Source organism: Anoplopoma fimbria, chromosome 15 (assembly GCF_027596085.1).
Source record: "Anoplopoma fimbria isolate UVic2021 breed Golden Eagle Sablefish chromosome 15, Afim_UVic_2022, whole genome shotgun sequence".
Lineage (NCBI taxonomy): Eukaryota > Metazoa > Chordata > Actinopteri > Perciformes > Anoplopomatidae > Anoplopoma > Anoplopoma fimbria.
The window spans coordinates 9443386-9471031 of record NC_072463.1 but is presented as its reverse complement, the minus strand read 5'-3'; the positions used below and the strand labels follow the sequence as shown (position 1 = coordinate 9471031).

Genomic DNA, 27646 nt, shown 5'->3' with positions numbered 1-27646 from the left:
TACATTACAGTCATTTAGCAGACGCTTTTATCCAAAGCGACTTACAATCAGTAGTATATGACATATCATTCACCCATTCACACACTGATGACAGGCTACCATGCAAGGTGCCACCATCAGACTCTAACTAACATCCATGCAACATCCAGTCCACACCGATGGCAAGCCTTCGGGAGCAACTTGGGGTTAAGTGTCTTGCCCAAGGACACATCGACTGCCGAAGCCGGGTATCGAACCACCGATCCTCTGAATGGAGAACTACCTTGCTCTCCACTACACCACAGCCGCCAATACACCAATCAAGGTCCAAGCTCTAGCTTCCGCCTTACAGAACCACCCAGACCGCCAGTTCACCAGCTTCCTAATACAAGGTTTCACACACGGCTTCCACCCAGGTTTGCAGGTTAAACTAGAGCAGTCCTATACATGCCATAATTTGAAATCCGCCATTTCCGAGCCCGACATAGTCGACAAACTCCTGGCTCAGGAAGTCAAAGACTCTTTCATGATCGGCCCTCTCCATAGCCCACCTTTCCCCATATTCAGAATCAGCCCCATCGGCATAGCTACTAGGAAATACTCTACTAAGAAAAAGAGACTTATAATAGACCTCTCATCCCCCCACGGCTCTTCCATCCCAAGCATCAATAGCCTAATCCCGAGCCCGGACTACTCCATGCAGTACACCACAATCACCAACGCCGCATCCCTCATTCGCCTCGCAGGTCAAGGAGCCTGGTTGGCTAAAGCGGACATCATCAGCGCCTTCAAAGTTCTTCCGATCCTCCCCGAATTCTGGCATCTTTTCGGCGTCCATTGGAAAGGCTCTTATTACTTTGCAGTACGCTTGACCTTCGGGTGCAAGAGCAGCCCAAAAATCTTCGACTGCTTATCCGAAGCTCTCTGCTGGATCCTGACCAACGTCCATAAACTTCCGTACGTCATCCACCTCTTAGATGACTTCCTCACTGTCACGCCACCTTCCTCACCCCCAGCACACGGCCTCAACACCTTAACCTCAGCGTTCAAGGAACTCGGCGATCCTCTGTCTCCAGAGAAAACCGTAGGCCCCAGCACCTCCCTCGAATTCCTCGGCATCACCCTCGACTCAGTTTCACTCCAAGCATCCCTACCTACCGAAAAAATCAATCGGATCTCCTTACTCATTTCAAATTACCTCCTGGCCCCCAAATGCACCAAACACCAACTCCTTTCACTGTTAGGCCACCTCAACTACGCCATTCGCATCATCCCCCAAGGTCGATCCTTCTTGTCCCACCTCCTTTCAGTCGCCGCCTCTGTCCCAAATCTCCATGGCCACGCCTCCCTGGACAAAGCATGCAAAACGGAGCTAAAACTGTGGCACCAGTTCCTCTCCTCATGGAACGGCATCTCTTTATTTTACGATGACCACATCACCAAGCCGGAAGACATCCAGCTGTTCACAGACGCAGCCCCCTCCATCGGCTTCGGCGGCTTCTACGTCAGCAAATGGTTTTCAGCCGAATGGCCGCACGAATTCTCATCCCTCACCCCTTCTTCGGCAATCTCTGAAATGTATCCGGTAGTCATAGCAGCCATTCTTTGGGGCCGGGAATGGTCCAAAAAGACAATCGCTTTATATTCAGACAACAGCGCCGTCGTAGACATCATCAACAAAGGACGGTCACATTGTCTAGACATAATGCAGTTCATGCGTAGACTCACCTTGGTTTCGGCCCAGCAACAATTCATCATCCGAGCCTATCACATCCCAGGTCACAAAAACTCCATAGCCGACTCACTTTCTCGTTTCTCTTTACAGAAATTCAGACGATTGGCGCCAGCCGCGGACCCTCTGCCAACTCCGGTCCCCGTTTTCAGCCACCATCTTCAACTGACCCCGCTACTAGAACACCTAATCTCTGCCTCCCAAGACGCCATCCTCAACAGCGTCGCCCCCAGAACACTCTCATCATACCTCACCGGATGGAATAGCTTTAAAGCCTTCCACGCTTCCCTCGGCCTTCCATTCCCCTCACTCGACGTCCTGACCCTCACGAACTTCATCACGTTCGCCCATTCACTCCTCAAGATCAAGCCTTCCACTATACGGGTCTACATAAGCGGAATCAACTTCTTCGCCAAACTTTCCTCAGGCACTCCTTCTCCAGCTGCGTCCCACTCACACATCACCATGTTACTCAAAGGTCTCCGTAAAGCCGAACCACACCCCACGCCTAAACGTCGGCCCCTCACCTCGGACCTCCTTACCCGCTGCATCCAAACACTCCGTTCAGGCTACCTATCTCCCTTCATGGACAAAGCATTGGAGTCCATGTTCTTGCTGGCCTTCTTCGGCTTCCTGCGCTGCTCGGAATTCACCGCTCAGAACTCTGACCACCATCCATCGCAACACGCCACCATGTCCGACATCTCCATCCACCATCCGGACACCATCATCTACCACCTCAAACGCAGCAAGACCAACCAGTCCGGTCCGCCCCAGCCCATCTACATCTTTCGACTAAACTCATACCTAAGTCCATTCGAACCCATATGTGACTACATAAGCGCAAGATTAGCCAGCGGAACTTCTCCACAGGACCCGCTTTTCATCACAGAGACAGGCAAAGGGGCCACAAGAACCTGGTTTCACCACCACTTCCGCCAAATCCTCCATAAATCCGGTATACACCCGGAACATTACTCAGGCCACTCATTCCGCATCGGGGCCGCCTCCACCACCTCAAGCCAAGGAATCCCTGACCACGTCATCAAGACCCTCGGCCGCTGGTCGTCCCCGCGTACCACACCTACATCCATTCCAACCTAAATGACATCAGAAACGCACACCGGCACCTGTCCTCTTAAGCTGTCTTTTGGGGACTCTGCGCCACCTGACCTTCCGGAGAGACAGCCCCCACCCAAGAGTCTCCAATCCCCCTGTTCCTGCCAGCCACCGGACACCATCGCTCTCCTCCCACCATCAGTCATCAACCTTCTTTACCCTCCCTGCTTCTCTACCCTACACCCCTCCTTCCCTCACCCTCCATCCCTTACCCTCATCCCTTCCTCCCACGACCCCTCCCCTTCATCCCTCGACCCCTACCCCCTCATCCCTCGACCCCTACCCCTTCATCCCCTCATCCCTCCAACCCCTTCCCTAACTCATCCCTCTGACTCACATTCGTAATAAATCAGTCATAACCTATCTCGTGATAAGCGTGGTCTTTGTTAGTGAATTTGATTTGGTTATAAGAATGTTAGTAGGTTCTAGGTGAAGCAGACTGCTGATAGTGTTTACAACACAGAACCTCAAGAACCATTTAGACCACTGAAACCCATCGGGTCACATGATCTCCATTGCTATTTCTGAGGGTGCTTTTACATCAAGGATCAGAGTACACTTGACCCGAGTCCAGTCTGTTTGATTAGTGTTAACATTATGGACTGAACTTAGACACTGCAGCCTATCACAGATCAAACTCAAGTGTATCACTCCCAAGTTTTATACAGTATTTTATGTGTTGTCTGATTCACAGACGGGGCCTTACATGACGCTTCAGAGGAAAGGTTGTTTCTTTTTTATCACATTTCCTTTTTTTCTCTCTCCTTGCAAGCAACGGAAACATGGATGCCATGTCATTGACTGGGAATGCAGCCAGTGTGTTCATGCAGTGATTTTACACACCAAAACTGTGAGAAAAAAAATAATAATCCTACTTGGTGATATACACAATATTAGAATATATCAAATTGAAAACTACTGCCTATAGATAGATATATTCCTCTATTGATCCGCATGGGGGAAATCCGGGTGTTGCAGCAGCTCAGCAACAGAGAAACAGATAATAAATAAAACTTATTATACAATAAAAATTAAATTAAAATTAAAATTAAAAGTACAGTATATCCACATGGGGTGGGGGGGTGGTCAGCATGATGACAGACTGTGGTCTCCGCTGCTGTTGTACAGTCTGATGGCAGTGGGCACAATGGACTGTACTTGTTTAGCGCTTTTCTAGTCTCTCAACCACTCAAAGTGGTTTAACACTACATGTCACCCATTCACACACTGATGACAGGGGCAACCGTGCAACGTGCCACCTGCCCATCAGGACCCATCTAAGCATTCACACCCTTTAACACGCCAATGGCTAGATTTGGGGTTGGGGGTTTGGGTGTTTAAGTGTCTTGCTCAAGGAAACATTGACGTGGACTGGAGGAGCCACAGTTTCCCTAAGGTAACTCTCTGTTCAGCAATTCTTACTGAAATGATTTTATCTTGGATTTCTACAACCTATCAGGATGATCCTCCGTCGTGCGCTCCACAGCAGAGGAGTAGACAGTGCGGTCTGGACCTTCTCCTGTTGAGCAGAATTTGACCTGATTGGATAACATCTTTTACAACTGAAAGGTGCTTATGGAATAGCTTTCTGTATAGAAGGTAGCTGTAGCAACATGAACAAATGTGGTGTGGATGGTGACACAAGCGTACTCGGGTAGGGAACAACAACTGTCATGTGAAAGCTGAGCTGATCTGTAGCTGAACCTGAGTAAACAATATGCTGACAGTTAAACCATGCAGCTTATAACAAGAATGGCTTCATCTCCGTTCACTCCAACAGAGAGGCTGTCACTCCCCTTCCCATGGACCACCACGGGAGCTTATTTGGGAAAAAACATGTACGGTGGCAAAGATTATTCGATCCCGTTTGAGTTGTGCTATGAATTGAACATATGATCTTTGTCAATTTAAAATATGATTCTGCAAGTCAAGACAGTTGCACGTCTTTAAACTGTTTAAGTATAAGAGGTATAAGGTATGAGACTGAAAATCCATAATTAGAAAGACTACACACTCAAAAGTCCCGTAAGTGAAGTGTCTCGCTGACGTTCTCACACCAACAACGGGGAACTTTCTAACTTCTCCATTTTGTACCTCGATTCCTTGTTTGAGGATGGAGGGAGGGGCTGTCCAGAGACTTTTCAAACATTACATTACAAACATCTACTTTTTCACTACATTCCGCCACGTCCACTCCGTTCTCTTAGTTCTAACCTCCTTGTCATCCCACCAATCAATAAAAAGTCTGCTGGTGGCAGGGCCTTTTCCTACCGTGCTCCTTTTCTATGGAATGGCCTCCCACTATGTATCAAAGAAGCTTCATCCACTGCAATTTTCAAGTCCCGTCTTAAAACATACCTTTTTACTCAATACTTTGGTTTAAACTAATTTTTAACTGTTTTATCATATTCCTGTGGTGTTTTAATATTGTTTTAATATTGTTATTATTGTACTTGATATTTTGTAAAGTGTATTGAGACCATGTACCATGGTGATTTTGCACTTTAAATAATAAATTGATTGATTGATTGATTGATTACATTACATTACAGTCATTTAGCAGACGCTTTTATCCAAAGCGACTTACAGGAAGTGTAGCGACTTACAGGAAGTGTAGTGACTTACAGGAAGTGTAGAAACAAACATGTAGTGCACACAATACATTTAATAAAGGATGCAATATATGGAGACACAAGGACAAAGTAGTCCAAACGCTCTTCCTAGCCTCCTACTCTCGTCTCGCCCGTGGGCGGGATAAGACATGAGACGAGGAGGCCAGAAAAGGAACGGCACAAAATATGGGAAACGAGAAAGACTCCGGGTCTTGCTTAATATTTACTCTTGCAGGTTATAAAAAGCCTCACTGGAAAAAAAATAAAGAGGTATGGTAACGTTACAGTTTCACATTGATGTAGTTGTGTTGGCTCTGTACGTTGTGTCTCATTACACATTAAACTGAATGAGACTACCAGACATCTATGACAAAACGCACATGTGTAATGGCATCATTCTAACAGGCTCAAAGAACACGGTCTTCTGCCGTTGACTGATGTAATTAGATTTTCTGAAATAAATGAAATAAGGTCCTATGGGGGACACAGGAAGGGGCGGGACTTCAGCTCTCTGTGGAACAGAACTGTGGAGCCACTAAACAGATCCAAGAAGTGAGCAGGAAATAGTCCAACATGCACACAGTGTGCTTACTGTCCACCTTCTGACATGAAGGACCCCCACGTGCACACCTCTTAGTCACGTGGAAGTAGTTACCTGGACATGAAGCTTCTTACCCTAGACCCTCTCACACACAGAACTATGCTGTTTCATGTCTCAGTCCGCAGCAGCCCTGTAGGGACGCAGCACTCACCCTGCTGATGATCCGTCCGCTCCCCGTGATGAAGTGAAGCACCAGCGGTCACTGTCACGGTGCCGCTCCGCCACATCGCTGCTTCTCCAGATCAGAGACAGCCGGAGACACAAAGCACGACGGGAAACACGAGCAGCTACCCGGCTGCGGGACGTTCATCAATGCTATTCGGATATTTATGTATTTTGTATCTGTAAAGCGAACTTTAATATGCACAGCACAGTGTCCCGTCTATGCGCGTTCTATGCGCGTGCTGAGAAGCCATTGGAAACGACGAGGTGCATTTTTCCCAGCTACTTGAACGCAGCTCATTTGATCATGTGACCGACATCAGCTGACCTGCAGGCGGAACCAGGCGGAAACATGGCGGCTCCACTGAGCAGGCTGGCCGTCGCAGACTGTCTGAAGGTAAGAACCGGGCTACGTCGCGTGAGGCTCCGAGCCTGTAGTGTGAGGGTCTGACGGGACGCAGCAGGGGGCGGGCCCTCGGTGACACGTGACGATAGGACGCGTTTTACACGGTCAGTCAACCACCAGAACGCTGCAGACCTCCTGTCTCCAGGGCGGTGCTGCAGACCGCCTCCTGTCTCCAGGGCGGTGCTGCAGACCTCCTGTCTCCAGGGCGGTGCTGCAGACCTCCTGTCTCCAGGGCGGTGCTGCAGACCGCCTCCTGTCTCCATGGCGGCGGTGCTGCAGACCGCCTCCTGTCTCCATGGCGGCGGTGCTGCAGACTGCCTCCTGTCTCCAGGGCGGTGCTGCAGACCGCCTCCTGTCTCCAGGGCGGTGCTGCAGATCGCCTCCTGTCTCCAGGGCGGTGCTGCAGACCGCCTCCTGTCTCCAGGGCGGTGTTGCAGACCGCCTCCTGTCTCCAGGGCGCTGCAGACCGCCTCCTGTCTCCAGGGCGGTGCTGCAGACCTCCTGTCTCCAGGGCGGTGCTGCAGACCGCCTCCTGTCTCCATGGCGGCGGTGCTGCAGACCGCCTCCTGTCTCCAGGGCGGTGCTGCAGACCGCCTCGTGTCTCCAGGGCGGTGCAGACCGCCTCCTGTCTCCAGGGTGGTGCTCGGTCGACAGGTGTTCAGGCTGGTCTTCACACACTAGTGATCTACCTTCAGTCTCCTCCACAGCACACGGGATTGGTCATTCGATCATTTATTCCAAAATATTTTTAACAACCTGGGGGATGCTACCAGAGATAATCACAAATATGTCAATATTACAATCAATTAATACAATTTGAAAAGTAATTATAAATTGATTTCATTATCATTCTGCATTAAAACAAAATATAAATATGCATTTAACATGCTCGGTAATACATCTGTTAACCTAAGATGCCTGGAATGGTGTATTATTTAGTTTAGATCACTAAATCATTAGATAATGTAATATGTTTGTCATCATATTCCCATCTGACACTTCCTTTGTCTCCTGCTTTAATGTCTACTTTTTCTATTGCATGATGACTTTCTGTATTCTAAAACCATGTAGGCAATCTGCACAATGAGGTCAACCACCTGAGCAGCAGCAGGAGCTCTGATTGGTCCGCTGCTGACCTCTAAGGCCACGCTCAAAAATGCAACACACATTATTTTAGAAACTGTTGTGCATGTGCGTGAATGTTTATTACAGGCGTATACTTGTGTTGTGTTTGGTGTCGCCCTCTGACAATCTTCCAGTGGTGTACCCTGTCTCTGGCTTAATGCATGCTGGGATATAACCAGTCCGTTTCACATCACAGCTAAAGCCATGTACCCACATGGATCCTACTTCATAGCCCACAGTCAAAATGATCTTTTTGGGGGAATGTTTATATAACAATTGCAAAAAACAATTATAAAAATGCCAAAATGAAAGCACCCAGAGGCTAGCGCTGTTTACTGCCTCTGAGCCTCACTGCGTAGTCTGGTGTGCAGCTCTGTCACAGGGTGGTGGATGGACTGTGTGGGAGGGAGCCTCCTGACAGGGGGGACTACAGCGCCTCCTGGAGCCTGGAGGAGTGGCTGCAGCTGCTCACCTCCCTGACGGCCCTCTTCCGCCTGGCAGTGGGGAACAACAGCTCTGATGAAGAGGTGAGAGAGCAACAGGGCACGATGGACTGATTGAGGTTGAAGTTTCCATCGGAATGAAGAAGAAAAGAGAGTAATAACCTCACACAATGCAATGATCAAAGGTGATCATTGCATTGTGTGAGGTTATTACACAAACCGTTACTATATTATTGCATTTAGATTTTAAATGCAGTGTTATGTCATATGTATCTGTATAGTATCAGTCTGTGTAGCTATGTCAACTGTGCGGCAGTTGAAGAGCAGCTGGATGTATGGCTTCAATAGGCCCTTATCACAGCAGCCATCTTGGCCAGTCATAGCAGGGTAAACACAGGTGCAATTGATCAAATGGATGATGGTCCACTTCTTTTCAGTGTCACAGCTTTTCCAACGAGCCAGCATGCAACACCAGGGCCCAGCCCACCTTAATGGAACAGGGCCAAAATATATATTCATCTATTACACCTGTGTGTACCTTGCAATGACATGTAAACGTGGCTGCTGCTACAAAAGGGCCTTTACCATGTGATGTGCTGGCTGTGGACAGGTGCTGGCAGGGCTGGCAGATGTGGGCAGCAGCCATGCTAAATGTGTGCTGAATGTGCTGCGAGCGAGACGGGAGGAGATCTGTGACGCTTTGCTCGACAGAACCAACTCCATCTCCTCCGCTACTCTGCAGGACTTTGACTGGCAACTCAAGGTGACTTAATGCTCCACTCATTGTTTCTAATGTGTTCCAAATGTAAACTCCATAATTGGATCGGCGTTATACTATAAATTCAGTGACTATAAGTGAAAGCATCTCCACACTTACCTGACTGCAAACACTCAGTTAAAGCTTTATGTGAAAGTGTTTGGTGCTCTGAGGAAAGAGCGTGATAAAGAGCATGACGGAACAAAAAGGCCTCTTTGCAGGGAAGGAGTAGGGAGTCGGCACCAATAAACTGATGGCATGCAGGGTGAAACACAAGTAAGACTGTTACCAAGCATTAAATGAGGATAAGCTCACTTTTTATATCTTTCTACCTGTTCATGTTTGACAGGACTACCAAAATGTAGGTCAGAGAGGCCTGACATAGAAGGGCAGGCTTAAACTGTCTCCCCTTATAGAATCACAAATACAACGCAAACCCAAATAATTATATAATAATGGCGTGATGCATAGAAGAGTGACATAAAAAGTTCTTTGGTACATTTTTTGAAAATCAATAATGCCTGCTCAAAAAGCTGTTTATCATCTGAGCTGAAGCTAGCAATACATGTGAGATCAGTGGGTCACCAAAAAGTTTTTGAACAAAAATGATTGACCTTAATGTCAATTTATTATTACCACATGCAGTTTGAGACACTGACCTTTCTCATAAGTTAATAAGTTAGGTATTTCATTTCACAAACAACTAAACAATGTTTGCAGGATGCATCACTGATTGGCTGAATCATTCAGTTGAATGAATGATTTTTGTCTGCCTACGCCATATAGTGAAAGCAGCCTTGGGAAGACGAGTCCTACTTGAGTTCAGTAAACACAGGCATTGTGTAGGATTGTCTCCACACGCCCTCCTGCAGCTCTCTGTATAAATGTCCTCTCTTCTGTCTCCTGTCCTCTCCCTCCAGTTAGCTCTGTCCAGTGATAAGATCTCGTCTCTCCACACTCCTCTGCTCAGTCTCAGTCTGGATATTAGAGAGAACAGAGCCCTCCGGTCTGTCACCATGGAGATGAACAGAGAGGAGTTGAACACACTAATCAGTTCACTAGAGGCTGCTAATAAGGTACACACACACACACACACACACACACACACACACACACACACACACACACACACACACACACACACACACACACACAATACTTAATTAGTTTGAGTTAGTTAAAGGTGCTAAATTCGAAATTCAAAACATTGATATAGCAGCTCTTATGACATGGCGTTGCAACAGACAGTTAAGGACATCCATTGAGCCTCACCGAGCTCTCTCTTTCTCTTTGTCCCATATGCAGTAGTACTCCTCGACAGGAACGTTTAGATGTGTAGCTTGAATTGGTAAAGTCCAACTCATATTTTTTATGAAAAACAAACATAAATCTGGGATAAACTAGACACACACACACACACACACACCCCTGTATGAACCGACTGAATTCAAATCAGAGTGTGATTTATTTATTATTATTTTATTGATCAAGCTTTTATTGCTACAAGCTGAGAAAAACTTAAAAAACAAAACTTTAATGTTTGACCTGTGTGAGTTTTGAGAACACATTTTTGCTTTTGGTTTTTGATGTGATTCATTGACAGTGAGATAAATACAGAAGAACTCCATCATGTCCCTTTAAAGCTGCAATAAAATCTTTTTTGGTCACTTGGAAGCAGAACTACTGAACAAGCTCAAAATCACACATTTAACATATCATTGCCTTTATAAAGGTGTTTCTGCCGATGTGCTGTTGGCAAACAGTTACTTATTTCCACATCCAGCAGACACAGAGCAAAGATGTCCTTCATCTGACGTCGTGTTTGTGTTCACCCGACGAATTTCCAACATTCACTCTCCTCGTGATCTCCACCAATTTCTGTTAACTAAAAAAAAAAAAAAAAAATAGTACAGGCTCTAAAAACACAGGTCAACTTTGTATTATTACCAAACTGTCAACTATCTGCAGATCATTTATTTATGATATCCATTTTGTGTCAGTGATTTTATGAATCAGGCAAATGAAATGCTAATGGTTGATTGTATTTGTGTCTTGCAGGTGGTGCTGCAGTTGAAATGATGATACAGGAAGCCCTGTGGAGGGATGTCATGATGTCACTGCCATGATTTTGTGTTGGAGAAACAATTTTTTCAGATAAATTGATGAGTTCTGTCCTTTGTACTTCAGTCGCGTATATTCTAAGTTGAACATTCTACATGTATTAAGTAGTTTGGCAGCTTTCAATGGGGACTTTTTTTATTTTGAATTAAAACAACTATACTTCCTTTGTTAGTTTTCTCACTTCTTTCCACACAAGGAACCTATAAAATAAACGGGTCATTACGACACTGGACTCCAATGATGCCAAGCTGGTAGTATTCTACATGCTTCTGATTGTAATAGCATAAACCGTGATAATAGCATAGCAACTGCCTATATGCAGGCTTTTAGCACGCATTCAGGAAAATAATCTAACAGTCAATCTTGAGGCAGCAGCTGGCAGGGCCAACGTAGCAGCTCTCATTGCACAGAGACGCACAGCTGGACGCCTGGAAGACATGATCCTCCACCTCATATACCTCCAGATATAAAACATGCTGAGTCAGTGCTGGCCTGAATCAAAGCTGTTCTAGTAAAACGTGTATTTTCCTACAGAGATGATCTTATAGTTTGCTGAACTCTGAACTCCAATCAGCGTAAACTACAGGAACGTTCAATGCAGTGAGAATTTCAAAACCGGAAGAAAGCAAACATCTGAGGGTAATGAAGAAGAGTAATTTACACAAAGATGCCGTTGAAAGACGATAAGATCCAGGGACCTCTGTAGGTAAGGGCAGACGCCTTAATTGTCAGAAAAATTCAAGGGATGGCAAGAGACTCCGTTGTTTATGAATAATGAACTGACCGCATCATGCATATGGGTATGATAAGACACTTGGTATTTTATTATTTGGCAATGAGGACTTATTTATAGGGCTGTGGTGTGATGTGGCTAGCATAGCAAGAGGGGCCCGGGTTCAATTCCCGGGCTGGACAGCCTTCTGTGTGGAGTTTGCATGTTCTCCCCGTGTCAGCGTGGGTTCTCTCCGGGTTCTCCGGCTTCCTCCCACAGTCCAAAGACATGCAGCTTAGGTTCATTGAGGATTCTAAATTGCCCGTAGGGGTGGATGTGAGTGTGAATGGTTGTCTGTCACTATGTCCCCTATGTTTTCACATCAGATAAAATAAACAACAAATATGCCCCCCTTAGTTCTTTTCGAGATTTTGTTCTTTTTGCATGTGATTTTTAAAAAGAACATTCAATCATCAAATTCACAATGCCCTCCTCGCCCAGCTAACAGGACACCTACAAGTGCTTGCTTCACTTACTGTAAATCATCCAACAGTTGCCTTCAAGATCCCCCATCACAGTCAACTGTGCACGTGGATAAATCCAGCCTCATTAGTTCAAACGGCTTGGATGCCTCAAATTTGCAGGGCAGGGTTGGTTGAACTGGTTCAGCACATTTGGAATAACATGCTTTAAATCCAGTGGAAAACCCAAAAGCTGTGGACAAATGGGTAAGCCATCAAAGATACACCTTATATGTAGTTGGTAGAGATGTCAGCAATTTTATTTAAACTTTATGAAGTCTCTGTAAATTGACAAAGAGAATTAGAATTTTTGTGTTTTTTCCCTCTAACACTCACGCAGACAATGACAAAACCATTCCTGCAGTTTCCTGTGTTTGCCTGTAAACAAGCAGAAAGACGCACACAAGCAAACACTCCCACTCCCTGTTCCACTTGTGAGCACATAAAGAGCATGAGAAAAAAAATGTACAGAAATATTACACAATAAGGGTCCAGCACATGTCCTCCCCCTCCACAGCCTGTAGGCAAACCATTTTTCAGGTCTTCCATTAGCTCATCTGTTCACAGAAAACACGTGTCCTTTTGCTCAGATTCCTTTGTTGTGAAGAAAGACAAGTTTTCCTTCTTTCTCTTTCGCTTCTGTCCGTCCACTCTGCTTAGTCTAAAATCAGCAACACTGGCAGCATGGAGACCGGCCTCGCAGGAGGTTCTTTTTCAGCATGTAATTCAAAAGATTTTCATTGGAAAGCTGGAATGTCTTACAACTGCATTCTACTCTTAAATAATGGTTCTCCACTCCTGTTTTTGGTTCTCTTTCTTCTTATTAATCTAGAAAAGTACAGGATGATTTGTTTTCAATTCTATACACTAGATAGAAATAAGTTAAACCCTGTGAAATATTAAGATTCATGGTAAAGGCACAACATTAGCCATCAGGAAAGAGCTCACTGCTACTATTCGTCCTGTAGAAGCCAATCTGGTTATGCAGTTTTGTGTTTAAAGCCCTGATAAGACCAGCAATCCACATTTTTGCTAACCATCAAGTTGCATTTGCATCTTCAACAGTTTTTGAGGAAGAAAAAAATATTTCACTCTACCCACTTGCATTTTTTATTTGATTATTTCTTCTTCTTCTTATCTATTTTTATATTTAAGGATGGGATTTCTATCAGTAATACTAGACAGAAATGCTTGAACACTGCTTGAGACCGGTTTTAAAGGGTAGCTTTCCAAAGACTAACTGGGAAAAATACCCGCTTGATGGAAATAAGGCCCACGTTGTCAGCTGTTCACTCCCACGGTGGACTAACTCACCCAGTGACCGGAAAAATAGAAACCCTGCCAGAGACAAAAAGGTGAACCCTGTGTTACCATTTGCATATGTTTCTACGAAAGCCAACACCTCTGCTTCCCTGTTTGCTTTGCAAGTGGGCGGATGATAGAGAAAGTCAACACACTCGTGTTTCATTAAAACCATATCGTTTTTGGGCTTTAAAAAGCAGCTTCTTGAAGTTAAACATGAAAGGACCAGAAAATCTGAAATCTTATGAGAATGTTTGCTCTACAAAGATTGTAAAATGTGGAAGATATCAGGTGACTCTTGCCAGAATAAGGAAATACACAAACACAAAATGTGTCTCATTCTACCTTTATAAATGTGTAACAGCTGACAACTACAAAGGGTGCTTCTCATGTCGATGGCTGTTAAAAGTGTTAAGTGGCTAAGAACAGCTCAGTATCCCAAGAAATTATGCTCATATTGGACACATTTTTACACTATGATCTAAACATAATATTAATGTTCAATGCCAATGTGAGCAGTATGGTTTAAGGTGTAGAGGTCGAAAACTGGAATCATAATGATGGGCACTTTCAACAAAATAATGCTCTGCTTCATGTCACATAATGTCCAGGAAGTGTTCAAGAAACATTCAGATGGAATGACCTGGCCACAACAGGTAGTCATGCAATAAATTCTACTAAGACCTTTGGAATGAACACAAACGAGAAAGTAGGTCCATCCACTAATCTTGGTAATGTAGAGCGCTGGAGTTGGCAAGGTCAGCTGTAACAGCAGCACACTACATGGCCATGGAAAAGACAGGTTGTGGTGGCTGTTATCAGTGCCAACATCGTACTCCCAATGGTTTCTAATTTTCTGTTCACTGAGTGTATATGTCTAAAACCCATCCAGAAAATCTGTGCCATTGCCCTGCTTCAGCTTATACAATAAAAGCTTGTTCCCAACAGATGTACAGAAATATATATTCAATCAAAAACCTGAATAAAAGAGTGGGAAAACATTAACAATGTAATGTTTCCATTGAGATAATGATGACTCATTTAAAGCTTTAATATAAATGATGTGAATCATGTTCTGTGGCCTTCACAGTCACAAGATCTCAAACCAAGTGAACACCTTTTGGAGATCCACCGCCATTACCAAAACACCAACTGAGGGAATACACTTTTGAAGAATGCTGTTTGTCCTGTAGAGTATAAAGCCTTGGAGAATCTACAATGTGAATAAAAATGGAGCAGAATAAGCTCTGGGGAATCCTGGAGGAAGACAACCTTACTAACACACTAAGTGTACATTTTTCTTTTAATTCGTCACCCACGTGTAGATGTTTGTTCCTTGAGTAAAAGCAATGTCCAAATCAGATAACATTGGACTAACCCTGGACTGCCACAGATTATGTGGAAGCAGAAAAAGCATCCCTGCCCAGCATGGGAATGTGTTTCTGTAAAGAATGTTTGTACCATTGTGAAGTCATCAGCCATTATATAACCTTTATTTAATCAGTAAATCTCATTATCTCTGTTGCAAGAGAGACCTGAGTACAGTAGAGAAAAGGAAAGGTCCACATCTTCTTTCTCTTCTTTTACAGTTTTCAGCACATAAGATCACACAGCACAGGGTTTTGCTTCACTTTGGTTTCCTGTGATTGTAAAGCTCAGTCCTTTCTTAGATGTGACACTTTATTGGACATGTTGGACAATTCTACAAAACCCTTTTTTACATTCAATGCTAATTTATTTTCTGTGCATGGCAACCATGTTAAGGTAAGCACAAGATATTGGTTATGACAAATTAAATTCTTAAAGTGTGGTTGCCAACACTGGTCATATACTATAATAACGCTTTGTCTGGAGCCCTAGGGTTTCAGTTAGGCAACTAAAACACTTGGCAAAGGTTGGGAATGATCATTTTAAAGAAAAAAGGGAAACAGAACACAAACTCCTGTGTCCTGAATTAAATTTAGACTTGCTACATTCCTGTCCATGTCCCTGGCATATAGAGCCAAACTTTCCGCCTCGCTGCATAATGTAAAGCAGACGCTAATTCCTGCATTGGCACAGACTGTGATTTGTGAGGTGAAAAATTGTCCACTATGGACATAATTTCTAAGCTTGTAATTACACCTACTACATATACTACAGTGTGATGCCAATTAGTCAGACCTGCTCTTGTAGGTACTCGTGTTGTTGTCCTCACCAATGCTTTTGAACCTGACTGTAGGACTGGAGCAAACTTGAACTTGGGCCTTAAAATGATCCCAGCCCTGACCACATAAACCTTGATATTAACCTGAAAGGTAATCCAATTAAAATGAAAAGTAACTTTGACCCTTCCTGCCGTTTCATTATTAAGCACATTGAGGTGGATGAACCTCTTGAAATTTAAACCATTTAGTACATTTATCACTAGAGGTTTCAGACAAACATGTTCAATAATATGTAATGCCAAGTGTTTTAAAACCAGCAGCGAGTTTTATCAGGGCTTGAAATTCTGAATGTGATTTTGAGCCTATGGCGACATCATTGCTTATTCTTAACCTGATTTCCTTTAAAGAAAATGACATTGTACATGTCGCCAGACGATTCAGAGAATATAGTAGATACCACATTTTTGAGAAATAAGTGGAGTTCCATTTAACATCTGTCCTGTACTTACCTTAAATGCAATGATTGTTCAAAAGCATACAGTATAATGATTATAATACAATAATGAGCCAGAGTGTCTCAGTAGAGCCTATGTGAAGTTTTTTTTACAGAAATGAAAATAAACTTTTAAAAAGAAATATTTCATTCATGTAGAGCAATCTTAAATGTTTGTTAGCTCAAGCATGACTGTCTGAGAAGGATTTCAACACAATGGTACATATCCAACTCCTCAAAAATGACCTCAGTCAGAGCACTGGGTTTAAAACAAATAAGGACTACCTCATTATAATTCAGTCACAAAATCATAAGAAAAAACAGTTAATACTACTTGTTTTGCTCTGGGCTTCCATTTCTCTTGTTTTTTTAATCTAAGCAAACACAAAGTTGTGTTTCATTCACATGCAAAAAGTTAAATAACATAAGGTAAGAAAAAAGAAGCAAATGGAAAGATCAGTGCCCGTAATCTTGGAGTCAGCAAAGTCTTTTCGGCAGGTTTGAACTTAGAAATACCATACCTTAACTGTCCTAAATTACATTTTTATCTATCTATTTTGTATGGATGACTACAGGAAAAGTGATGTGATTTTTAATAAATTATAACTCTGTTCTTATATATATATATATATATATATATATATATATATATATATATAATATATATATATATATTTATATATTAAATTGTATTTACATTGTAAAGACATCCGGTACTGCTCATTCCAAAACAGGATTTATACAAATGGACCGAGCGCTCCTTAATTATAATTGCTGTACAAGACCTAGGTAGCTTTTCTATCAAATCTTTAGCAGTGGTGATGCCACGTAGGCTCACTACAGCCACCCTAATGGACATAGTAAAGCCAGTAGACCAGGTTGAAGAAGGTGAATGCGATTGGGAAGACGACACGAGACCACTTGTCTATGGCGTTGACATCTGTAAGGTCGGGGATCTTGACTTTGAGCTGTGAGGCCCTCCTCCGCAAGCGGCCCTTCTTGTTGCCCACTGGCCGGTCAATGGGCGGTCGCCCATACAGGTCTCGGCTGGTCATTGGCTTGCGGTATTGTATGCTGGCACTGTCATAAGAGAACATGGTAGCCCGAGGGTCGTTGAGAACGCCCATCATGTCTGCTCCACCCATCTCACTGGTTAGGTTGGTCAGGAGGATGTTCCCATGAGCATCAACCTGAGGAAGCAGTTTTCATTAAATTAATTTTGGAACCAAAACAATAGAATACAATCAATGGCTGGCTACCAAATAATTAGCAGCATCCAATTTGGGAGAAATGCATGGGAATTTGAACATTGCTTTTTGCACTGCCCCATACAGGTAAAACCTTTTAGGGAATCTTTTTCAGACACTTTTGAAGTAAGCATATAGTGTTTTCTTTGAGGAGCTAGAAATTGTAATTTAATTAAATTAAATTAATTTTGTACAGATCAAAATCACAAATTACAAATTTGCCTCAGAGGGCTTTACAATCTGTACACATGTGACATCCTCTGTCCTTCCCTCACATCGGCACAGGAAAGACTCCCCTAAAAAACCCTTTAACAGGGAGAAAAAAGGAAGAAACCTATGGGAGAACGACAGAGGAGGGATCCTTCTCCCAGGATGGACAGAATGCAATAGATGTCATGTGTACAGAATGAACCACATAACAGTTACAACACATTCAATGCATATGACATAAACCAGAACAAAACTACAGGTTACCAGCATCAGCATTCGTAACACCCTCCTCTAATACTTGCATCTAACAATTTCTGCAACTTTCTGAAACCAACAATCCGACTATCACATCTACTTTATGCAGCGGTTGGCCAGGTATAAGGCAGAGTTACATAGGGCAGGTTTGTACTTCACAATTTAATTCTTAACACAACTACTTCTGTCAAATTTGGAATTGGAGAAGTGAAACTCCAGCAATACCTGTAGTATGCAGAACATTATTGTTAGATGAACACATTTTACTGTCATCAGGCTAATTTTCACCTCTTCAGTCTTGTTCCCTTTTCCATGTTGTGCCATAAATTTCTGCTCTAATATTCCATTGGGAGGCAGCCTTTTCATCCAACTTTTGACTGGGAACCAATATACACCCTTTGCCTATAGACATGGTCTAAAGAATAGTAAATAAGTGTATCATTAAGAATAAAAAAAAAAAAAGTCTCTTAAAGTGTGATTGATTCTTTGTTTTTTTGGGATTTCTGCTGCGCAAGAATTTGGTTGTAATTTTTACTTGAAAACTAAGCCACCAGTTAAACACCACTGTTGATCTGTTTCAATCATATGCTTGGGATACTTACAAAGAAAATGTCTGAATTAAAGGTAATGTAAAGATACAAAATAAGTAGACACCCAATAAATTGCAGATTTGCCAAGCTGAATAGCATACAGCCTGTCAAAGAGCTATTAAACAATGAGCATCATGCAAGAACCACTTGTATGGCACGATATATTCTGAAGGGGCATTTATGAGGGCTTTAAGTAAAACTTTAATTGTATTAATCTATATGAATATAATACTACTCGGAGCTTAGAGTAGAACTGTTGCTCTTTCGCGTCAAAAGGTGTCGGTTGATATATATATATATGTGTATATATATATATATATATATATATATACATATATATATATATATATATATATATATATATATGTATATATATATTCAAACTCAAAGTTCATCAATGCAAGTTTTCTATTTACTCTTGAATGACATATTTGTGAATGAAAGTTGCCCATAAATACCACAGAACAGGATGCCTTATACAGTTTTTAGTTGTACAACAATAGTCCTACTGATGGCCAACTGTTGGCTCTATGATTTCATTAACCAAACAGTTAAGCCCCTTTCTTTCCCACCTGCACTTTGTTGCTCTCCAGTCTACTCTTGTTCTCATTGTTGGACTTGGCAGCCTTTTCTGCCACCTTTTTCTGCAGGTGAGGACCTCGACCAAAGAAGATGTAGTTGACAAAGGCATACTCCAGCAAGGCCAGAAAGACAAAGACAAAGCAACCCATGAGGAAAATGTCAATGGCCTTGACGTAGGGGATCTTGGGTAGAGTCTCCCTAAGATGGGTATTGATGGTGGTCATTGTCAGCACCGTGGTTATACCTGCAGACAAGCAGATATGAAGGGAGGGGACAGTTAGAAGGAGGTCTTTCAGCAAGGCTGCATGCTGAGGGAACACCATACCTACAGAAGAAGAGGGCTTCCATAAGCCCTTATTACAAAACAACCATCATAAACATTATGTGGCTGTTAAAAATGATTTGCCATTATTTCCAGTGACTCAGCATTCAAAGGTTTGACAGGTAACCATTCATAGCTGTGCTAGATTGTAAGTTTGTGCTTTCAAAGCATTCCCAATCACCATGACATTCTCAAGCAATCTCTTTTTCTGTTTAAGTAGTGGTGTGGCTCCGGAGATATGTTGGTCAATTAGTTGTTCAGTCCAGCACCTTAGTCTAGACTTAAATATCATGACACATATTGGATAAATTGCCATAGAATTTTGTAGAGATATTCAAGTTCGATGTTTCTTAGTGACTTTGGTGATGCCCTGACTTTTCTTCTAGTGCAACCACAAGGTTGAATTTATTTTTGGTTCGGATTGAAATTAGGGACGCACCAATACATATACCAATTTTGGGTTAGGATCCGATACTGTACTCATGTTCTTGTACTCCTAAAACTACTCCGATACAACCTCACCCATTACCCCTATGGCAACATGACGTTAACTTCTCATCAGTTGAGCCTTGCAAGCCGCCCAGATGCAACGATTACCCCAAATATCAAAAAAAGATATTTGGGTTCTCCAGTTCACCTCTCAGGGACAGTTAGCAACCACAATGTTGAGTGCATTGTCATGGACACATGCAGCCACTTTAGTCTCCACATTTATTAGTTTAGCTGCTAGGTTGTTAGCTGTGTCTGCCTGGCATACTCTATCAGGGTTTCCGCCAGTGCAAGCCTGGCATAACATTAGAGAGTGGCAGAGGTTCAACACTGCAGTACATCAAGTGTGTTCAAAACAGGAAAGTGATTGCCAGCCTCCAAGGAGACCTGCAAAAGACCCAGAGAACTTTCGCTATTGCTATGGAGACGTGTTGTAGATTGGGCAATAATGCCGGTAAGTGCCAAAACCCAGAGAACCAAAGCAAAGTTATCAAGAGGCCAGCATGCCAAATGCAAAAAAGTCAGCTCTAGCATGCATTGTTCGTTAGAGGCTGTCAGGTGATTATTATCTTTGAGTATTGGTATCTGAAACATTTGCCAGATGTGCCACTGCAGGCTGCGTCTGATCTAGCCCTGTGGTGTTTAACAGATAATAATAATAACAATAATAATAATAATACATTTTATTTGTATAGCACTTTAAAAGGTACTGAAAGGCACTTTACATGGTAAAGACAGAAACAATAAAATAAAAAACAATGTAAAAGGGGGAGACAAGAGAGAGATTACATTATAACAAAAATAAACAAAACAACAACAAGAAAAAATACATACATAACTAGCATCACAGGTTGTGAATATGATGACCAGAATCAGGTACTCATATCATACATATTATTTGTAAACTGAAATTTTTTCAAATTTTTACTTGGTAAACCTCAAACTTACACAATTATTCTATGGCTATATTTTAAATTTAAGTTTAGAACAAATGCAAACAAAACGTATTAACAGTTAAAAGAGTCAACGTAAAAAATAACATAAACAACAAATTCAGTTTCTTTGTAAACTATTACTAAGAAACTGAATTTGTTATTTATTTATTAGCATGTGTTAAATTAAAATTGACAGAAATAGACTGTCAATAATAACTAATTTACTGACTAACTTAATCCCAGATCCCAGATGTGGATTATAGCTCAAGGAAACAGTCTTTTGGAGAGAGGTCAACAGAAGGTCCAAAACCCACAAACACAATTCCTGTTACTAAAGATATGTTAGCTAAGCATTACATATTAATTAATGTAATTAATAATGTTATTTTGCATCGAGACATTGTCTTTTATTCACAGTTGGATAGTTTTGATGTCTTTTCTGATCCTCAGGAATGTAGAAGAAGAAGGAGGTGTCACAGTCACGCCTGTTCACTCTTCCTGCACTATTTCTCTCAGCTCACAGCCCAGCCCCCGCTCTCTTACCACACTCTCCCTCACTCACCTAATCAGCCTCATGCAGTGCACCTGTCTGCCACACCCACCTCATCAGCACAATCACTCTCACCTGCTCACTCTGCTGCACTACTCACCTCAGTATAAATACCCCAGTCTCACACACACTCACTGCCAGATCGTTCTCCGCATTATGCCAGACCTTCCAGCGTTATTCCCCGGACTGATTTCCCATTGCCGACACTGCTTGTTTGGACTTCTCCGCCTTGCCTCTGCCCCGGTAACTGACTCAGCCTTCCGTCCCAGACTACGGTATTCCTACCTTGCCTTCTGTCCCCGACCACGAGATTAGTTATCTCCTGCCTGTCTACCTGCTGTTTGTTCCGCTTTGAATAAAGCTCCTGAACATTACCCTGTCTCCTGGTCGTATTGCACTTTACGCGTCACCCCATGTGAAAATGGTATCATAAGGGTGTGCATCAATTATCATTTCATAGTGAAACCATTTCCGAACAGTACACAACCCAGTGCAACGAGGATGAGCTGAACTCCTCGGCAGGTTGTAGGTGGCAGTTCTGGATCTGAGAACTACTTACTCCCAGACAAGTTGGCCTTTACCGGAGAGCCATGACCGACAAGGACAGAAAAAGATGGCATTCATCTGCCCATGGAGTTTCTACCAGTTCGAGAGGAATTGGAACCTTCAAAGATCGAGGCCATTATCAGTTGGCCGCAAACCTGAAAAGCCTGCAGTATTTCTTAAACTTTTGTGGTATTACTGCCGCTTCATTGCAAACTACTCTGCCAATATAAATCCTGAGAAGAATATACTGGAGAATATGCTCCAAATCAGAAAAGTAAGAAGCATATTAATGATTGTGGGAATCTGGGTCAACGTCCCATGACATAGTCACATGATCACAGGTTAATCAGGTGATAAAAGACAACTAGTTTCAGTAGAGAGACCCTGGAACGTACTGCACGCACATGTTGTGGTGGACTCTGCTGTTCACGCAGTGAGAGTCTTTTGTGTGTGTTGTGCATATGACTGCTAGTCTGTGTGCTATGGATACTTGACATGTTTAAGCATTTTTAACCTTTGTTAAACAGCACCTGTAAAAGCTATTGTTTCATATTGTATTTGTATGTTTCAGTTCACAACTGACGTCACAGCCAACGTGCTGCCGTGGCTAGAGACCCGTAGATATCGGTAAACAATATACATGTGTTATCTGTGTATTTTAATACATTTTTAGCCTTGTGATAGTTATAATGTCTTTTCCGTTTATAGCTAATTCTCCTTCCCTCCTCCTGCATTACTGTGCTATGGGAGTTTGTGTATTTCTTGCAAAGTAGGCTCATATTGTATTGTCTTTTACTAATGTTTTAAATATGAGCAACATATTGTCACATTGAAAGGGGCAACTAATGTTCTTTGTTTGTTTTCTTAAAGGGACCAGGCCACTGTTTTCTACTGTTAGTTTTCTTTTCTTTGTTTGCTTATTTGCTTTTCCATTCCCACCAGCTGTCAGCATTTTATCTGCACTTTATGTTTACCTGTAGTAGGCTATAGGTGCTAGGCACTTATTGTATTTTACATTCGTGGATGGTGATTTCATGTGTTGACTGTTATTCTCCTCCCTTCTGTATCGACAGCTTGATCTGTACAAGGCCGGGTCCGTGCTGACACACTGCCTCCTTTGCGTGGTGGGATGTACTCTCTGGCACACTGTAGTGGTGTGTATAATAAATCCAGACACTGCATGGTAGTTTAGTGCCAGGCCTGCTGTCCCCCTTTTCTGTCTCCCACAGTCGTCCATCAGGGCGGTGTGCACCAGCAGACTCGACCTTCTTAACTTGAGGAGAATTAACTTGTATTTTCACCGTCCAATCATTACATTGTCTTGCCTACTTACCTCAATGCCGCTGGTATTTTTAATTGCCATTTTATATATGTATTTTGTAATCAAGCTCAACTTAATTTTATAAATATTCGCCTCGTGCAAATTGTTCCTGTTCAGGGGAAGCCACATAACACGTTGATATGGATTAAGGGCTTAAGGGTTCCTCCTGCCCCTTTGCCGGAGGTGGCGTTGTTAGATCTTGAGGGGTGTTTTCTGTACCAGGGGCACCACATGATCATAAAAAGTCCTATTTGACAGTTACTGAGCTCTTTGAGAGGTAATAAATGGGATCAGTCCTGCTCCAATGCATTTTACCTGATCAACTCAACATCTGACTGATGCACCTGTCCTGGCATTTGCTGACCACAATCAACCTTACATCCTCCATGTAGAAACACGTTTGAAGAGGCTTGGTTTTGTCCTTCATCAGGACTATCCTGGTGGCCTAAGTCCTGTTTTATATGCAAGTCAGCCTGAAAGAGACCCGATTCATCAGCTGGAGTTGTTCCTATGAAATGGGCAGTGGTTGACAAGTTGTGTATTGAGCTAAGTTAACAGTACGTACACATAACAAAACACTCACCTAAGTGCTCCCCATGGCAAAGCTCAATGCTGACTTGCTCTCAATATATATATGTTGACAAGTCCACATCAGACTCCAACAAAAGTTTGCAGATGTGTGTAGGTCAGTTGGCCCCCCTAATTGTGTTGCTGACATCTATGCTTTCCCAACACATCTGCAGCTCAAGTCTTTGGGACAAATTTCAGAAGAGGAGCTAGTGATGGCTCAAAAGAATGTCAGCGTGATAGGACCAGCCTCAGGCAAACCGTTGCAACAGGCCAACAGAAACCAGTCCTGAGCGGTCTCTCATGTAACGAGAGCTTGGGAAGCTCATCATGAAAGACAATCTGCTTTATCGTTGCAGAAAGCGTCCTTCTGGTGAGGAATTTGTTCAAAAATCTCAAGCTAGAATGTCCATTCTGTGACATGAGTGGGTGGAGATATTTACTTGTCAATGAAAAAAGCTTTTCTATGAAGACAGCACTATTGAATGGGTCCAAAATGCAGAGATGTTTCGAGGGTGAATGAGCCAATCAGAGTTGTTCAAATCCTTTGTCAGAGACCATGCTGCCACACAAGTAAGTTTGGTTGAAAGGATTCTGCCAATTTGTTTAAGATGACGGTGCTAATGATGATACTGATTGCTTCTTTAAAAAGTGGTTGCATTCATAATGTAAGCTAACTTTGGTTCCTTTTGTTCACTATTCTTAGTTTTAGTATCCATTTCAATATATTGATATTGTGTTGTTATTTGTACATAAAAAAATCACCCCATTAAGCACCCATCCATTAATCTGTTCCTTCATCTATTCATCCATTACCTTACTCAGTAAATGGTTAAACTCTTTGATCCTTGTGAATAAAGTCAATACCAGCTAGAATCTCTAGGTTGAGTAGACTTTATACTCCCTGATAATAATAATCTAATTTAAATCACATTTTAAATTCAGATTATACAGTCATTGTTCTGATGACAATGGATTCACCTCCTTGCCTTGTGTGTTTTCCCGCCTTTGTTGATTGTCCGCCCCACCCTAAAGTTTCTCTTGTCTCTTGACAGATTTTTAATTAAATTGCAATCTGCCTTACTGGTCTGCGTTTCGCCTGTCAGCCACCCTCGTTGATGCTGTGGCTGAGCCCCAGATGCCAGAGTCCAGCGCTGACTTCCAGTTGACAAGAGGGGTTTTGCCCCCGACGGCAGACTCGGGATGGGTTACACCTTCGTCGCCACCCTCCAGAGTTATTGACACAGTGCCACCTACTGACATCAGGAACTCAACTGCATGTGACCTTCATTTAATTTACATGATAATTACATGGTGCGATTTTCACGTGATAAAAAGCTACTTGATGTAAAATTACGTTGTATGTCCTCTAGCAAAATCAGCAATTTGTCATTTCCAGCGCCAAGGATCTAACTCATACCTCTCTAGTAGTATAGTATTAGAAATGAACATTGTCATTGTCCAGCCAGTACACCTGGCATTCATCGCTGCTCCCACTGCCAGGGATTGTTTTTGTAGGTATTATTAATAGGGCCCGATCACCGACCAGGGGTCAGCTAGGCCCGATTGTAATAGATATGTTTATTTTTATTATTACTATCATTATTATCAGGGCAAAAGCATCAACCAGGGGTCGGCAAGGACCGATTGTAATTTATATGATGATTAGTATTATTACATAAATGATTAGCATTTTTGAGGGGCTTAAGGTGCTCTGAAAGTTGTAGAACTTTGCAAATGCTTCACAACTGGTGAAATATTTGATATTTTATTGGTTTCATACTCGGTTGTGAATAAATGGCCTGATAGGGCCCCTCTGAACCTTCAACCCAAAATGCCATATCAACCGCTTGAATTTCACCTTAATGTATAAAATTTGGTAGGCAGATGTTGCATGTGGAGACTTACAATAAAGCCTATTGGAGGTATAACATAAACCCAAAAGGAAGTCAGCTATTTTGAATGAATTTGCTGTTTTAGGGCAATATTTGCCGTTTCCAGGCAATGTTCTTAAACAAATTCCTCATAAAGATTTCACCAGATGGACTTTGTTTTTTGACAATCTAAAATTGTTCAAAATACTAAATTGCAAAGCTTTTGAGGTTCCAAAGAATGGCGCTGCAGTAACATGGTGGACATTTTTAATGATTTTCCATTAAACAACAAGCTTTTGTAACTTGACTGTACATGGTCAAATTTGCCCCAAACTTGACATGCTTGATAAGAGTCAAGGCTCAGGCATGTCTGCATGACAGTATTCACTCATAGTCATAGTGTCTACTGGCAACACAATTTGTATATAATGCATGTTCCCGTGTGCCACATAGTGGAAACAAGGAGTGCAATTTTTTTTTTAGCAATATGTAATTTCCAGTGCCACACACTCTTTGTAGGAAATTTACAAGGTCTTGAAGAGCGAATTGGATTCAAATGAGGGTGCTATAACCTTCTGGCTACTGTGATGCTAAATTGCAAAGGAATAGGCAACACTTCAATGATGTCATAGGTGATGTGACAATATGCCATTATAGGCACTTGACAGGTATGAAACTTTTTGAGACTCATTCAGGATTTAACAGATGCATCTCAAATTTGTTCAGCAGAATTTCAAGACCTTCTCAAATGTAAATTGCAAAATGTGTGAATCCTCTAACGCCACATGGAGGATTCAAAAGTGGTACAAAATCTTTCCAAGTCATTTCCTACATTTGGAAGGCCTTAGTAGGGAAATAGTTGCCCTGATATTCACAAAACGTAGTATACACATTGCTGTCATCTTTTGGACATAGTTCCCATTTGCTTTCATAGGCTCCACCCAATCTAAAGTCAGCCATTTTTAATTTTGAGCGTTAAAAACATAAAAAAGATTTGACAGGAAGTCAGCCACATGGATTTCACCTACTATCTATATATCTATATATTTGTTTATTCAATTTCATATTTGCACTCTTTCCCACTATTGCAACTTTATACAATTATTTTTTATCTGAAAATTGTATCCAATTACCATTGGACATTTTGACCTGATAAAGGCACGAGATGTAAAGTCAGAGAATCACCAAAGTTATTAGGATTCATCGCTGGGGACCATGAAAGTCTGTAAAACAAATGTCATGGCGATTCGTATTATAGTTGTTGAGATACTTCAGTCTGAAGCAAAGTAGCGGACTAACTGACTGACCAACAGACATACATTACCTTATAGAATCATGCAACTAACATGACTAAAAATCATATCAGCACATATAATTGCTAATCTGTAAAGAATTGAAAGTCACTGACCTAAGGCTACTCTGGCAGCCGAGGCATCATAGTTGATCCAGAAGGAGACCCAGGACAAGATGGTGATCAGGGTGGAGGGCATATAGGTTTGCAGGATGAAATAGCCAATGTTCCTCTTCAGCTTAAAGCTCAGGGACAGACGTGGATAAGAGCCTGTTACACACAGGGTTGCAGATATGAATTCAGTTTTACAAGAACATTGTTAATCAATAATCAATCACTTTAAATGTCAAAATAGCAGATCGCACAGCTGTTGATATTAACCTGTAGTTAAGTTGATTTTGGAGCAGATAGGCGAGCCAGTGCGGCAGCTTGGGGATGATTGCTGGTAACATGCATTTTTATGAGCCATGAACAAATCACTATTTCATACTTGTCTGACAACAGGAACAGCAAAATCTATGTAAATGAAAACATCTATATTGTGAATTTGATGAATTAAAACACAGGGGATGACAAAGAACAGGAGGAGAGAGGTTTAATGGGCTGACACTCGACAGAGTAACTGGCTTTGTCTT

General features: G+C 42.3%; 3 protein-coding genes across 4 annotated transcripts in view; 1 reads left to right on the top strand and 2 right to left on the bottom strand.

Annotated features, from left to right (window-relative positions):
* Window positions 1-6330, bottom strand: part of atp10d (ATPase phospholipid transporting 10D) — a 71587-nt gene extending 65257 nt beyond the window's left edge. The window contains exon 1 of the mRNA XM_054613206.1: window positions 6195-6330. The gene's annotated coding sequence lies outside the window, so the exon portion shown is untranslated. The remainder of the gene's footprint in view (window positions 1-6194) is intronic.
* A 141-nt stretch (window positions 6331-6471) lies between these two features.
* commd8 (COMM domain containing 8) lies at window positions 6472-11221 on the top strand. The gene is made up of 5 exons (XM_054613207.1): window positions 6472-6602; window positions 8108-8263; window positions 8790-8942; window positions 9857-10012; window positions 10995-11221. Exons 1-5 carry the CDS (start codon window positions 6558-6560, stop codon window positions 11013-11015), a joined length of 531 nt encoding a protein of 176 aa, XP_054469182.1. The 5' UTR covers window positions 6472-6557; the 3' UTR covers window positions 11016-11221.
* Window positions 11222-17080: 5859 nt separating this feature from the next.
* Window positions 17081-27646, bottom strand: part of gabrb1 (gamma-aminobutyric acid type A receptor subunit beta1) — a 71964-nt gene continuing 61398 nt past the window's right edge. The window contains exons 7-9 of one of the 2 annotated variants that reach the window (XM_054613342.1): window positions 27129-27281; window positions 19107-19360; window positions 17081-17422 (exon numbers count right to left, since the gene is read on the bottom strand). In XM_054613342.1, coding sequence (XP_054469317.1) covers window positions 17081-17422; window positions 19107-19360; window positions 27129-27281 — 749 coding nt within the window. The remainder of the gene's footprint in view (window positions 17423-19106; window positions 19361-27128; window positions 27282-27646) is intronic. The other variant, XM_054613343.1, reaches the window with a different exon arrangement.

What these genes read in the sequence shown, in the direction of transcription:
- commd8 (XM_054613207.1), top strand. Translation starts at nt 6,558, where the DNA reads ATGGCGGCTCCACTGAGCAGGCTGGCCGTCGCAGACTGTCTGAAG. An exon ending in ACTTTGACTGGCAACTCAAG is followed by an intron (nt 8,943 to 9,856) that starts GTGACTTAATGC and finishes CTCTCCCTCCAG; the next exon opens with TTAGCTCTGTCCAGTGATAA. An exon ending in CACTAGAGGCTGCTAATAAG is followed by an intron (nt 10,013 to 10,994) that starts GTACACACACAC and finishes TGTGTCTTGCAG; the next exon opens with GTGGTGCTGCAGTTGAAATG.